A 15,911-nucleotide genomic window follows, 5' to 3' on the forward strand; every position below is an offset into this window, starting at 1 on the left:
CACAGCCAATGACAGATAAGAGCTGCAGGTCTGTGTGTCTGTTTGACCAAGGGCGAGATGAGCAACACACACACACAAAGGCACTATGTAACTTTTAAAGTAATGCTGGCGAAGGTTGTCAATTGTTGAGTCTTAGTTCCAGATTGTCAAATACCAAGAGGTTCAACAATCAACTGTCTTTCTGCAGAAAGTTACATAACGTTGCTTTAAAGTGAAATGTTGAAATCCCAGAATGACCCTTTTTAATGTTTTACTACAAGGGTCATGGTATACAGGAGGTGTCACAGTTAGAGAGAGAGAAAACAGGGTAGAGAAAAATAGATCTGGTTCAGGTTAATCACAGCCAGGTGGACAGAACCTCTACAGCCAAAACTCAGCCGGGGTCTGACGGGGCAAACAGGACTCCTGTGCACATTACAGTACAACCCCACACCCTCTGACACACATTCAGTAAGCCACACCAAACACACAGAAATATGAATGGACCTTTGTGTCACACAGAGAAAATGCTGAGACCACCTTCTAACCTGCCTCTGTTAGCAATAAACAGTGGAACAAAAACAATTAAGACTGTTTATAGTAAATGAAAAAAGGCTCTCAGAGCCGGGCCCAGGCACCGTACATCACCTCAAGCTGAGCGGAATGGCTTTATGGTTCCTTCTTAAGACTAATGGCTACACATCAAAACATTTTTTAAAGTGCCTCCTTTGCTTCGGAGTGAAATTTATTGTGTCAAACTGTGACCTTAGGGTTCACAGGAAAAACTGAAACTTACATGGATGACTTCAAGCTTTGGGACCAGCAGTTGTGAATGTCATCACCCTTGCTGTGGTTCCGATGATCAAATCTCGCTCGGGACGACACAGCGATACCCCGAAACTCATCTGTCTCGTTTCAACTTAAATCCCTCTGTACGTTGCAGCCAGAGGCCTCTCCTCACTCATAAATGTAAATGAGTCATTTAAATTCAACAGTGTTCTCTCCGCAGGTCTTGGTGATGAGCCAGTTTCCATATCTTGTTAGCTCACTCATGGGGCATCCTGCATCCTCTCAGTCTGTCTCCTGTTAATTCAATTACAGTAGAGGATGGACTGAAGCTTTGGCTTTAAATTCCACACATGGTAGCCAAACCAAACTGTACATGTGATTATGCTCAGAATCAGATCCAAGATTCTCCTCTCCTCTGATTTTCTTATTTAACCCTCGGCGTGTATCTCTTTCTTTCCTCCCAGATGTTGAGTTACTGTCGATGGACAGCACCAAGGCAAGTTGCTGGGTGAATAACAAGCTGCGAGGCCACGAGGAGCAGTGGAAAGAGGACGACTGCACCTTCTGCCAGTGCGTGGATGGAGAGCCGCACTGCACGGCCATGGCCTGCAAACAGAGCTGCCAGAACCCGGTCAAGATCCCCGGAGAGTGCTGTCCCTTCTGTGAAGGTATAGCGTTGGCCTTCGAACCACTTGTCTTTTATTATTTATCATATTTAATGTACAACTCAGACCTATGTGAGGTACACATTAGCCCACATACCACATGCAGGAGGCTCCTGTGTCCCCGCAGCTTTGCCACAGAGGCCATGTCAGCATGGGCTCATTAAAGGGGAGGCCACGGAGCATTCTTCAAGCTGCAGGGTTCTTTGTGTTCCTTTATTACTGTTGCCCGCCAAAATGAGACCCACCTGTGTGTGCGAGGCTGCGCTGGGCTTTTAAAGCAGGAGGCTGCATAATTGAAGTGGATCCTTTTTTTGTGAGCGTAATTAGTTACAGCTCGTTGGGCTGCTCCTCCCACCGAACGTGGCGAGAGACGTCTGACGGGAATCGCCATGGTGCATGTGTGTTGTTGTTGACTTCACAATGAAGCTGGCCCTGATTCAAGAGAGTCTGCGCAGGGCTGACTTCAGTCCAGGGGACACTCTGTTATCTCCACTTGTAGACTAACCAGAACTAAAACGTGCTCTTTAGATACATTTGACTTATTAATAGGAGACAGTTCCACACAATAAGACGGAGAGGTATAATCCCCCTTACAGTGCGACCCACCCTGGTGTAATTGCTCTACATTTATCTGTAATTACTGTTTACACCAAAATAAGAGCACTGTGAATAGGTAGCTATTACAGTTGGCACAAAAAGCACAGAGGTGTTACACCTGAGGGGATCCTGGCACACGTATGAAAAACAGAAAGAAAATCATAAAAGAAATCTGTTCTTTGTCGTGTCTCATGCAAACTTTTTATCCTCCGTCGTCTCTTTTGTTCTCTAGAGCCTTCTTATGAGACGGTTAGCCCCATGCTCTGTCCCCCGCTGGAAAACTGCTCCCTCTCAGGAAACGACTGCCCGTATGGCTTCCAACAAGACAAGAACGGATGTCTGCTCTGCCACTGTCTCAACAGTAAGTTCACTTTCCTCCAAAGGGTTCAGGTTTGACTTGCAGAAGCTTGAAGGTGACACATTTCCTGACATGCTGCCTCTTGCTTTGCTTTCAAATGTGTGGACAAACAATGTTGTATTTACCTGTTTGCTCGTGCTGACGGTTTGGACAGCAGCAAAGACATGCTCTCATTCAGGTCAGCTTATTTGTGTCCATGGCTGCAGTCTTTACAAGAATGTTCCTGCCCCCGTGCCCCGTAGCAACTCATGCTCATGCCTTTGATGGATTGTTGTGCCCATGATCAGATGACCTCTCCCTCAACTCTTTCAGATGACTCCTGCCCCGACCTGGGAAAATACTGTTCCCTGAAATGCCCGATGGGATACGAGAGGGATGATTTTGGCTGTGAGGTGTGCGAGTGTAGCATCCCCATGCCCAAGTGCCGACCTTTGACCTGCACTAAGACCTGCCCTTATGGATATGTGTAAGTACACCCAGTGGACCTGTGGGTTTCTCTCTTCCCTCCCCGCTAAGTCAACTTTTGCTCATTTTTCATCTGTGTTTTCAGCCTGTTTTACAAGCATCTGTGGCTGTCGGTGACATCACATGCAGATACATCATGAAACTATACTCTTTTACTCCCGAGAAAATGGTTTTGGGGAAGAAATTCTAATCAGATTAATTAGATTAATTTTAATTGCTTTGATCTGTTTCAATTGGTAGTTAAAAACGTATATTTCCAAGTGATAACCAGAAGCTAGGGCCTGTTTGGTCCTGATCAACAGGAAGTAGAAGTGGCTATGGCAACAGTACCGTAGTTTTGCATCCAAGATCAAACAGCCCACCTTGGTGGCCAGTCTGAGCCAGGTCTCTAAATCTGTGTGTCAGAGTGTGTGTGTGTGTGTGTGTTTGTGTGTGAGTAATTCACTGTGAGGTCCTGCAACTCCTTTCCTCCTAATCCCATTTAACCCAATCAAACATCTGGAAGTGCTCTCTACCAGGACGCTCGGTCCCCAGGCACCGCTCTCATTTCATAAATCATTGTTCCGTCTCAAAACAACGATCAAAAACACATCAGGACAAAAGCTGCCTTTATGAAACGTATACAGTTGGGATTCTTCTGGTATCTCAACCATGCTATGTGGAGCCACGGCTCAAGATGGGCCCGATATGTCTGCGCAGAAGAGGAGAGGAGAGGAGAGGAGAGGATGGGATGGGAGAGGAGAGGAGAGGATGAGGGGGAGCCCGTGGGGAAAAGAAGAGCAGGAAGTCCTGGCTTTATCCTTCATAAGCAGCTGTTTAGGTCTACCCTCAGAAGTCAGAAATCCTCTGAGAGCTTGCCAGCCTTACAATGCAGATCTGTCCGCTCACACAGGATCTCAGCATGCAGCCACCACAAAGAAACAAAAAGCACAAAGGATCTCTGTGTTTATACTGTTGATGACATCCTGTGTGTACTGTAATGTACATATCCAAAACTGATGGCGCAGGATGAATGTAAACCTTGTAAACCATGCGTACCCATGTGTTGAACACTCCTCTCTTGTGTTAACGGTCCAGATGAGAGACTTTCTCAGGGTCGCTCTTACGACTGAAGTTGTGTTTTAAATCCTTCATAGCTCAAAATCATCACTGTGACCTCACAGGTCATGAATGGCATTCTTCTGGCCATCACAGTTGCGGCACACTGGAAATTGTGCCGAGCCAGCAGTCCCAGGGCCGGGGGCCCCCAGTGCCTCCCCGAGCCCCTCTATCCCCCTGGAGCCCAAAGCGCTGCTTGGCATTCCACACACCATCTTTAAACAAAGCCTTGCTCTAAGGTCGCAGCACTCTCTGTCTCTGTATTTGTACAGTGAGGCTCTGGCCAAACCCTCACAATGTTGTTTCAATAGCTGTTATTGCTGTTTCAGCATAGATAGGGCGCTCTGTTTGCTGAGGCTGACATGCTCTGTCCTCTTTATGGGACACAGCACCCATCCATGGGTTCGAGGGCTTATTTTATTTATGCTGGCTCGGCAGATGAAGATTAATCGAGCAATTACCCAGACCTAATGAGGCCACTGCTTCATAAAATGGGTATCATCACTTACCCTGAGAGAGAGAGAGAGAGAGAGAGAGAGAGAGAGGTGGAGAGGGAGGCTTGCTGGGTGAAAGAGGACTGGATGTAGACAGAGAGGGATAGAGAGCGAGTCTAGAAGTGTGGATACAGGTCATTGTTTCATCTGCGTTTTGACAATCTATCAACCTGCAGCTCATCCATGTTTTATTAGGTAGATAAATGGATCCGACTGGCCTATTTACAGCCTCTGCAGCTTTTGCACTTAATACTGCTCTGCTTTCTTTTTAGGTGAGGATATCCCTTTAATTATGCTGGGTTTACTTCATAATGGCACCTTGAAGATATAATATTTAACATTTCTTCATTAAAATGACAAAAAACATCTAGACCTTTTGTATTTTCTTGAGTTGTGTAACAGCGTTCTTACCCAGAGGAGTCATTTATGCAAGGTACCCGTGCATTTCATTTCGGTCGCGAGGAAGGAAGCGTGCGAACATGGCCAAACATAGTGTGAAGAAAACTTTCAAACATTACCTCGCCTGTGAACATTTCTGCGAGTCAGGTAGATAGACTTTCATGGGCAATGGTGGTTGTTTAGCAAGGATGATAACAGCTCCCATGATCCCACGCAACTTACATCTTTTACTTAGTTTTGATTGAGAGACCCCTAGTGACAGAAATTACATACTGCGCCTTTAAAACAAAAACCTGTTTATAAATTGTCACTCACACAGCTTGTGCCTGACCCTCAGAAGGCAATATCTCAATATCTTTCTCTATTTTTCTGTACTCCTCAATCAACATGCCCACTTTAGTTCTTGTCTGGCCGCTGCTCTTTGGCGCTCTTATATGTCTGCCAAAGGCTTTTGGAGCAATAAGGATGGCATCAGGGCGAATTGAAAGCATCTGAATTGGCTTTAGATTGCTCCATCCACAGTCTTTGGGCTGGTATGATGTGCAAACCACAGGGAGCTCACGTGTTGGCCTTTTTATTTGGCTTTCTTTAAGGGCAGCTAATGCAGAGAGGGGGAAAGCAGGTCCAGATGTTGATTATACCAGACGTGAGCATCTGGTTCTCAATCACAACACCACGATGTACTCCTCTTTTATCCACATCATATTGAGGAGATCTCCTCAATATGATGTGGTTTTATCTGAACAGCACAGGAGTGGCATTGTTTAAGTGACTGAGTTTTATACGTGTGCACTTAAATCCCGTCTGTGATTGTCGTCCCTCAGGAGGAACAAGCACGGCTGTGAGATGTGTCGCTGCGTCAAGTGTCCTCCCTTCACCTGTGACAAGCACTGCAGCGACGGCTATCGACAGAACAGGAAGGGCTGCTCCATCTGCATGTGTAAAGGTAACCGAGCTCTGTTTAGACATCACCTGCTGCAAAGCGCAAGATAGTCTGACTGAATAATACCTCAATAGCAATTATGTGACAATAGTTCAGGGGTGTTAAACTTTCACATGATGATTGCCATGCACTTAAGGCCATTTATTCTATCGATATAGAGTTATATATGAAAAGTAACCCCCGATACATAACTTCAGTTCCACCACAGGGTCTTAACTGTAAACTGGACAAAAAACCACTAACATCTGGCTTTTGTCTTCAGTGGAAAAGGGTACTATTGTTATCCATTCCCAGATCAAATGACTCTTCTCTGATCAGCGGTGATGGAAACGTGACATCCGGAAGAACACCCTAATTTCACCCCTTTTCCAACGCAATGCTATGACACGTTAAGGATGTTGGCACGCAGAGCTGCTGACAGGGGAGAACACCAGATAAGTTGTCCCAGGCTATTGGTCATGGAAGGCCAGAAAGGGCCTTAAAATAATCTGTTGGCGGGGCCTTTGGAGATCATCTTGTCCTGGGCCCGAGCAAGACCATTGGCAGCCTCGTTGACACGTGAATAATTTGACATCCGTCCCCATTTAAGCAGACTTCTTTCAGTCGTCGCTGAGTTTGAAAGAAAGACTGAAGTCAAAGATATCTAAAGAAAACAAAAAAAACAAACCACCAAGTCATTGCTGCCTATCTAATCGGTATTGCGTATGTGCAACTCAACAGAGATGAGAAAGAATAGAGATGTCTCACTCCTTCTCTAGTTCCATCATCAGCTCCAGAAAGACCCTGTGTAATTCAGCATGTTATTAAGACAAGTTTTAAGTCTTCTGGATGTTGTCTGATGTGGTGCATGATCTGCGGTGCGATTGTGAGGTCAAAAGTGACACAAAAACCTGCATATACTCGCTAATTTGGGTGTAATTAATAAAGAAATCTCAATATCAAATGGGGAGACTTGCTTGAAATTCCATCACTTTGTATCCCTGGAGGATTTTTAACCACTAACCCCATATATAAATGTTGAGTTATATATCAAGAGTTTCCCCCCTGATACCTAACCACAGTTCCACCACAGAGTCTTAGCTGTAAGCTGTATAAAGGGTAGAGGTTGGAGGGAGATAGGAGCGCTCTGTTAGCAGAGTTGAATTTCTGCCACTAAGCTGCAGCTTAGGTTTCCTGTGACCTTCTGGTGCTCCACTGTGGAGACTTTTATGAATGCTTGTTTTGGTCCTTGTTGGTGTTTAGCTTTATCCAAGGGCTGCGTGTGCAACTCTAATTAGATTGCCTCAACCTCCTAAGTTTGAAGCAAGTGTACAAATGCCATATTTATGCGCCACCACAGTTTATGCGATGTGTTTATTTCTGCCAGTTTAGCTGCATTATAAATATTTCGGCCTCGAATATACTTCTGGTTTTCCTGTATGGTGAGATGATCAGTCGGGGCAGCTGGCTCCTCGTCTCCACAAACAGAGGGACGCAAACAGAGCTGCGACCTACTGAAAATAAACGTGCTGTTTACCTGATTCTGAACCCTTGTATCGGTCTCTCTGTGGACTGTTAAAATATTTAGGGATAGGAAACTTTTTTTGGAAGTACATTTTTCTCTGTGCGTTGTTTTTAAGCCAAGGTTTCACATGAAAGAGAAGAGGCATCTAAACATCTGCCTGAACTCTGCAACGTAGCACTGTGTCCGGCTTTGTTCCAGATCCCAGCGGATCCCTACAAGCTTTAACAGCCATACTGTGTTTAACACATGCAGGGGCTTGGTTACTGGCAACGTGGGCCCTTCATAAGATGTGATATGTCTGCCTTTTAGGTGTGATGTGATGATGTGATGATATTGTGGGGAATTCATTAAGCTTGATTCAAGGTTGGATTATGAATTGACCTGTGGTACGCACATATGCAATAAAGTAATTCCAGTAAACAAAACCACAACCGCTTAGCTCTCACTTAGGCCTCCAATGAAATTGGTCCTAAGAGTATAATACTGGCCCTTTTTACTGTAAATCATAAATGCACTTAATGAAATTTCCACAATGAATTTACAAGGTTCCTTGCTTGAATGTTTGCACAGTTCCTCCACAAGTCCTACCTTGGCCAGCTACCCCTCTAATGTCTGTGCCTCTCATGTTCTTGTCTCTAGAAAGTGGCCATGTCCCGAGCACCACTGTCCCAGCGCCGATGCCCAGCTACTGCCTCACCTCCAACGGGCACCGATACGAGGAAGGCGACGGCTGGCATGACGGCTGTCGCGACTGCTACTGCCACTCCGGACGGGAGATGTGCGTGCTCATTTCGTGCCCCGTGCCCAGCTGTTCTCATCCAGTTGTGAGGCCTGACCAGTGTTGCCCCACGTGTGAGGGTACGTCGCTGCAATTCAATTCCTTTATTTTGTGTCCAGTTAATACCCTTAACCCTTTTTCTATGCAATTGAGGGATTATTACCGATAACAGATGATGGGCAGGCCAAAATTTCCAGATTATGGACACCTTGAAAGGCATTATCAGATCAGATCAGTTTGCAGTTTTACGTTTTGGAAATTCTTAATGAAGCAGCTGACAGTACACTGAAGGTGTATTGTCAGAAGGTCACTGCTTCACAGTTTTTTACACACAGACAAAAAATGCTTTAGGACCCACTTTGACATTCAATAACAGTTAATACACATGCTTCCCTGCACGCACTCACACACATCTGGCAACGCAGACTATACAGCCCCCTAACAGCTCATTCAAGCGAGAGCTTCGGATCATTAGCTAGCTTTTAGGCCTTAGACTTGCCGGCCACTTAAACTCTCAAACACACAGTCTCTGTCTGTCCGTCTCTCTAAAAATGGAAGGCACACTGATCCACACCCACACGTTTTTTATCCACAACCCTCCGACTCATGCGGGATATTTATGGAGGAGTGACTCAGTTGGCTGTTCAAATATTTAGGAGTGAAAGAATGTCTACAACTTTCAGAAGCTACGCACACTTTGCAGTCAGGGGACAACGGGCTAACTCTTTGCAGATGTCTGCTACTCTGCTGGACACAAAGATGTTTTCAACTAAACGAGTGTCAAAACACAAGTTGGACACCGCCCTACACTGCCCGAGGCTTCTCTTTAATGGATAGTGGTCTCCCATGCACCCTCATTCGTGTAACTTATGACCCTGTTTACGTTGTCACTCTGTCGTGTTGCAGCGGTTGTTATGAGCTGAATGAATGTTTGTTTGGCACAGACGAGAATGTGAATTTGATAGCGGAGCGCTAACATGACTGTTTCCTTTCTTTGCCTCCCCCACTGTAGATGAGTCAGGCAGTGGTCAGCCAGAGGGGATGGACATGGTGGTGTGCAGGGCGCCCGGGGGGGAGTTTTACGTGGAGGGGGAGACCTGGAACCTGGACGAGTGCACGCGCTGCACCTGCAGGAAGGGACGTGTCCTGTGCGACACTGAAGTGTGTCCCCCGGCTCTCTGCCAGACGCCAATCAGGAACAAGGACACCTGTTGTCACGTGTGCCCAGGTAATTAGAAAAAGGGCAGGAAAAAGACCCGTGGGGGGGCATCAGAGGAAAAGTATAAAGCTGTTTTGGATGTGCTATCAGCATGTGGTTTTGGAAGGTCTTGCATGTTGCACTCTGTCGGGCAGTTTTATGTCAGGCCCACAGACTCATAAAGAAACCAGCCAAGACCGGTTGGGTTTACATAGCAGGCAGCAGCACATGTGCACTGCTTTCACCCGGCAGTCCTCGCCGAAGGTTCATCGTAACTCTCTCATAGCTGGAAGCGCAAGAATGTAACTATGTAATTTGCGCTCAATCTGCGCTATTCCCCCGGTTATGGGAACAAACCCCGACAACAAATGTCTACGCAAATGCAAAACCACACGCATATTTTATTTACAAGTGCACCCAAACACTCGAGCCTCTCTCATACACTTAGAATCAACATATCCCAAGCACTCCCCCAGCATGAGGCCCACAAATCAGCAATGCATGACTGCGCCTGAGAGCTGCTGCTCCTTGAGAATGCCGGCCCGCCTTATCGCTGCATCTCCCTTCACAAAAGCAGATTGTCAGAGGCCGGCCTTTGATATATGTATGGGTCTGGTCACCAGGAATGTGGGAATAATGCACATCTCACTGACAGGCCCTATGATGTATGTGTACTGTAGAGCAGCGCTGTGTGTACATGCTAACTAAGTCCTGAGAAGGCCTCAGATCTCAGGCCTGCAGGGGTCTGATGAGACGGGGAGATAAGGCCGCAGAGCTGACATCTGACATATGGAGTCTCTTGTGTTTGTGTTTAACATACAGTAAAGCATCTTTCCCTTTGGCGTCACCTTAAAGGCCCCATAACTTCTGTGGATTGAGATGTTATACAGCAGGGATAAATGCAGGAGTCGTGTAGAGGCCGTAGCACTCAGACAGAATTAGGTTTTTCTCTTCAAGCTAAACTTTACATGCTCCAAGCTTACATTACCAAGGCTTATTAAAGGTGCAATGTGGAGGAATGCTAACCAGCTAGCCCCAGCGGTCCAAGGCTCTTCCCAGTCAACAGGACTGCTAGCTACATGGCTATCTAAGCATACTCTTACCTTATCCTTTAACTATTTTCATTATTAACTTTATTTGTACCTCTGTGCAACCGCAGACGAGACCCAGAGCCCACTGCTGCCAGTCAACAACAGCCAGCAGGAGTACTGCATAACCAACGATGGAGATGTGCTGCTGGCGGGAGACTCCTGGAAAGCCAACGCCTGTACCAGCTGCACCTGCAACAACGGCACCATTCAGTGTTTCTCCCAGCGCTGTCCGGCTGCCAACTGCAGGGTGCCCGTCTTACGCAAGGGCCAGTGCTGCCCACACTGTCTCGGTGAGTCTCAATCAAGAGAAGGCTGCCTTTAGACCCAACTTTGAGTATTTTTCTGGCACTGAAACTCAGCCCCGAGTTTAAATACATTCTGAATGTGGTTTATGTTACGTACTAAATTGTTGTTTATGTAACACTTCCACAAAGTAAGAACAAGATGTCAAAGTTGTGGTACCCCTGGAACAAGGCCCAGCTTGTTGTTGTTGGGAAAGTTATAATTTATAGCGCTACATGTCAAAAAGAGGGCGTAACCGAGGGGTTTCCTACACTGACTGTGTGCGTATGTGTTTGTTCGTTAGACACAGCCACTCTGGCGCTTCTTAGGCAAACACGACCGTTGGCAACACCATTCCATGTGACATACACACACGGGCACCGCTCGGAGCAAAAACATTCCTCGAGCATCCGCACATTCACACGTGTTTCCTGTCCCCGACTGGATCGGCCCGCATCGCCCCCTCTCTGTGGCGGCACAGGAAGGCAAAGCTCCATGTCAGCTTTTCCTATAGAGGAAAACCTCAGCAGAGGCGCCCATTGTTCACCCTGACATGGAGCCGTTTCACCAGGCCTTTGTTTTTGTTATTCGCCCGGTGGAAAACAGAGCTTTTCACGTAATGCCTTTTTTTAAAAAGCAGTACAGTGGAAGTTCCTATAAACACACCTTATCAATTTAGACACCAGGGAGTTGATACATTCCCTCACAGTTATGTCTGGAATGCTTTGTGTTACACCGCTGATATCAGTAATGGATCTTATCCTTGTCTGAACAGAAATAACAACGTCGGTGCCGGTGATGGTGTCCACCAACGCCCCCAAGACAACGACCTCTGTTACAGTGGGGAGTGCAGCGTGGATCACCACTGTCACTGTACCGCCCATCATCGCTGAAACAGGTACCTGCTCATTAAATCATCCACATATTCCCCTTCACATAAGTTGTTCGTGCTCTCCAATATAACAGATATTGTTGTTGGGCGCATTTAGCTGCCACCGCCCAGTGGCTCGTCTTGGTGACCATCATAACAGAGGAAGATTTGGTCTTACTCAAGGAGCTGGTTAACCAGGAAGTTTTGGCTAACCGCATGCAGTGATGCCAGTGCTTTATTTAGCTTCCCCTGCCTCCTTTTTCAAACATCCTCAACCCATCGTGGATTCATCCCAGTTATTGGCACGACTGTGTAGCCTACTCCCCCTGCCAATGTTTAGAGTGTGTGAATGTTTATGCTGATGGAGGGTGTTTTGTGATTCATTGATAAATGAGTGAAAGGGAAATAAACTGATGATGCACTAAAACGATAATGATAAATGGACGCGGGTTAAACATGATCCCTCTTGAGACGCCCGGCGTTTATTTTTCCATGTTTGATACCAAGCTGTGAGGCGAAGAAATAAACTGTTTTCAGATTAAGATGGGGGGGGGGAAGCTCTCTGTGGGAAAGATATCCGATCGATGCTGTCTGTGTCCCTCAGATGAGCCGGGTCTGGGTGAGAATTATCCCAGCCAAACAGAGATGGCCCTCATCTACCAATCAGCAGCTTGGATCCTGGCGGGTCTCCTGCTGGCCATCATCATCTTCCTCATCGTGGCGTTACTTATCAACAAGAAAAAGAAGTGGGTGCAGATGTCCTGCTACAGTGCACCAAAGAAGGTGAGAAGAGATCTGTAAATCACGTTAATCGGCTCATTATTTTCAAGCACTGGCTTAAAAATGCTCCTTGATCTTCCTGCTTCTGCTACACGCAGCACTAAAGCCGTCATGACGTTAAGATTAATGCCGTTTCCCCTTTGCCCTGCACTTTTAACTGGAGCAAGGTCACGTCCATCATGGGGATCTGCAACTCGACCATGAAATGAGATTGTAGCCTCAGAAGATCCAAATTTGTCAGTGTATTGTCAGAACAAACAAGCGCAAGGTGAAAAAAGTTAGAAAGGGTTCATCTGACCTGAGTTATGGCTTCAATCTGACAACAAGGGCAGTGGTGGAAGAAGTATTCACATCCTTTACTTAGGTAAAAGTATGTAACCACTACCAGCAAAATGTAGTTAAAGTAAAAGTACTTAGATATTATTATATATGACATCAATAGATTATTAATACTGAAGCATCAATGCATAATCAGCATTTTACTGTTGTCGCCGCTGGAGATGGAGCTAGTTTAAACTACTTTATACACAGTTTTAAATACATTACTTTGCCTTTTTGCTGAGATACTGGATCATTTGAACATTTGTTGAAATGAAACCAACTGAGACTGAATCACTATTTACCTGACATGTGATCCCAACTACACGGCTCTTTGAAAGATGTCAGAGGCCAAAGCGGTTGGTTTAGTCATAAACAAAGCGTTGTATTTTAAAAGCTTATCATATTATTTATTGTTTAAAATCTTCATTTTAAAGGATAAGTTCACCCAAACGAGAAAATCCAGTCATTATCTGCTCACCACCATGTTTCTAGAGCTTCACAGCAAAACAGTGTTGCAGCATTCTCTGAAACAGCTGAAGTAAAAACATCTCGTCTGGCGTAATCCAAGTCTCCGTAAACCCTGAGATCCCAAACTGATTTTGAATAGTCGTTATTTACATGCTTGATGCGCAGTTGAGCACATGCACCCACCTCAGACGGGCAAAAGCTTCTCGCTGAACAGCTTACTTCCTTTTTTAAGCTGAAATCTTCACTGTGTCAGCATCTACTTCAGTTGTTCAGGAGAATGCTGCGTCGCTGTTCTACTGTGCAGCTCCAGAACTGTCTTCACAAACATTTTGGGATAAAAGTAACCAGTGACTAAAGCTGGAAAATAAAAAATAGAAATAGTCACGTTAAGAAGAAGTAGCTCAAAATTGTCCTCAAGAACAGTATTTCATTGAATGTACTTTCCACCACTGAACAAGGGGCTTTGTTCTTTTTCCTGTCCTGCTCAGACTGTGATCCTGAAGAAGCATGTGAACAAGAACTCGGTGGTCTACATGGAGCCCTCCAAGGAGAACAAGTTCCAGAACGTGAAGAACGACTGCGGCATCATCCACTTCTCTCCGGAGATGAGCTCCAACTGCGCGGACAAGATGACCATCCCCAGGGCCAAGCTGAGCATGGGCAACGACTGGACGCCGCGCTAAAACACACCGCTCGAGCCCCGCGGATCGGAGCTGTCCGGCGCCTCCCACTCTCTCTCACTGCTGTATCCAAGGTGATTGGGTGACGCACCTTGGGCGCCGCCTTGTTCCCACCCTTCTCTCTCTGAGGATGCTCGACAAGAGACAACACAAGCGACCTCTGTTTCTTTTACTACGTGTCCATATTCTTCTTTGGGTGGAGTGAGATGCTGGGAGGTGGACGGACGCACGGACACATAAAAGGACTCTGCTTTAAAACAGAGAAGGAGGCAGCCAGAGAGGCTCCTCTGTCAGAATCAGACTTTGACTGTGAACATTGTAATATTATTGGCCATTATTGCCTCCTTTGAAACTGGAACTCTGAGGCAATAAGGGGAGCATAAAAAGCTTTAGGACAGGGGTTTGGGCTGTAGTTTAAAGGGGCTGTAGAGGATGAAGCCCCCCTGAGATCAGCAGTGCTTCATGGATGTAATCATTTTCATCAGCAGGGAGGCCAAAGGAACTGATAATCCAGTTGGATCACGTTGGGTTCAGCAGCCAAATCATAACAAAGTCAACAGGCTTTATATAGACCCCCAGATCCAAACCCCTGCCTTAGAATGTGTGGTTTCCATCTTAGTTTTTGTATATTTCTACAGTGTTTGTACTCGTTGTAGTGTTGTTCTTGGCCACCTCTCGTTTTTATTATGGGTGTCTCTGTGGGGCCAGCTTGAAACATTTTGAAAATGCCAGTCCAAACATTCCCCCCCAATCAAGTTCAGGAAGGACACGCTTCCCAAACAACAGCCTTGTTTCTACCTTCGACTGACCTGAGCCGTTCCATTCAGAAAACTCCGGACGACGAACCGCAATTCTACGCAATGAAATATGTGAATTTCCTCTTTAAGTTTTCGCCTTTTTTTCCAGGAGGATCAGCCCATCAGTCGTAACTTCATCATCTCAAAGAATCGCAAAGTTGAGGTGGAGTGACGTTCATCCAGGAAGAGTCGTTTCAGCGGCGCCAGACACTTCATCTGGTCTTTGATACCTCGCCTCACTGCTTCATTCACAGCTGTGTGTTTGTGTTTGTGTGTGTGTGCGTGTGTGAACCTTCTGTTCACATCGAATGTTAGCAATAGTTATGAGTCATTTTAAAGCCTTAATTCTATAGCCTTAATGCATTTTCTTTGTTTTCCTTTAATAACTGAGTTATAGCCCATATCAAGGAGCCTAAAAACAGTAATATATTCAGATTTTGTTGTACAGCGTCACTGATGGTTCTCATCAACTCTTAAAGTGAATTATGTGATGTGGAGATGTTAAAGTGTAAGGGGAGCCTGTTTGGTACACATTACAAATTAAGAGCATGTTAAAGAGACGTAGCACTTTTCTTTGGAGCCAGTGTTTTTTTTTCGAGAGAGCCCTGCAGGATTCCTGGAGGGATAAAGGCCCTAATCAGGGATTTGATAGGCATATTAAGCCCGCGGAGATGTTAAACCACTCAAGTGAACACGCTGTTGCAGCTAGAGGCTCTGTACCAATCTGATCAGCGCGGGGAAGGACAGAATCTGAGAAGCATTACGAAGCAAGGAAAAGGTCTTGGATCGGAGGTTTCGACCCACTGCCAATTTTCTCAATACAAAGACCATTCTGATGCCAAAATTGGTTGGAGACCAATTTATATTGAAGTGTTTTAGTAACTCGGTAGATTTGTGTCTGTTTGAATCATGACCATGTGCTTTAAAAAAAATGAAGAGGCGACTGTAAAAGCTTACGCAGTTCTTTGTTCTTCTATGTGTAAAAAAAAAAAAAAAAAAGTAGTTTAAATTAGTAGGACAGAAGAGTACCTTATTTATTTTTTCACATAGCTTTATTTATTAATACTATAGTTTGAGATTTTTTTTTTTTTTTTTTTTTGGAAAAATGAACTTTTGGTAGCCAAAGCTGCTGTACATTGTGGACTATTTACCATTTCTATCTGCTATATTCTATACAACCTTATTTATTTCACTGTTGCAAACCCTGTAAATACGTTTCCTAGATGATGAACTGTAACATTTACACTTATTTTGAAAAATAAATGTGTGAACCAAAGTAGCCCTGCATCGATGATACTTAAACTCGGTCGGAGGAGCAATTCCCAAAAGTGCCATGATGTCAGCCAAGATGGTA

At 45.4% G+C, this 15,911-nt stretch overlaps 1 protein-coding gene across 2 annotated transcripts in view; it reads left to right on the forward strand.

Annotated features, from left to right (window-relative positions):
• Nucleotides 1–15,836, forward strand: part of LOC311273571 (cysteine-rich motor neuron 1 protein) — a 36,169-nt gene extending 20,333 nt beyond the window's left edge. For both annotated transcript variants that reach the window (XM_084380680.1, XM_084380681.1), the window contains exons 6-15: nucleotides 1,233–1,436; nucleotides 2,263–2,391; nucleotides 2,701–2,854; nucleotides 5,669–5,790; nucleotides 7,931–8,149; nucleotides 9,082–9,297; nucleotides 10,427–10,648; nucleotides 11,416–11,538; nucleotides 12,116–12,294; nucleotides 13,569–15,836. In XM_084380680.1, coding sequence (XP_084236806.1) covers nucleotides 1,233–1,436; nucleotides 2,263–2,391; nucleotides 2,701–2,854; nucleotides 5,669–5,790; nucleotides 7,931–8,149; nucleotides 9,082–9,297; nucleotides 10,427–10,648; nucleotides 11,416–11,538; nucleotides 12,116–12,294; nucleotides 13,569–13,763 — 1,763 coding nt within the window. In that variant the 3' untranslated portion in view covers nucleotides 13,764–15,836. The remainder of the gene's footprint in view (nucleotides 1–1,232; nucleotides 1,437–2,262; nucleotides 2,392–2,700; nucleotides 2,855–5,668; nucleotides 5,791–7,930; nucleotides 8,150–9,081; nucleotides 9,298–10,426; nucleotides 10,649–11,415; nucleotides 11,539–12,115; nucleotides 12,295–13,568) is intronic.
• The last annotated feature ends 75 nt before the right edge of the window (nucleotides 15,837–15,911 follow it).

Source organism: Pagrus pagrus (genome assembly GCF_965226575.1).
Source record: "Pagrus pagrus genome assembly, chromosome: 18".
Lineage (NCBI taxonomy): Eukaryota > Metazoa > Chordata > Actinopteri > Spariformes > Sparidae > Pagrus > Pagrus pagrus.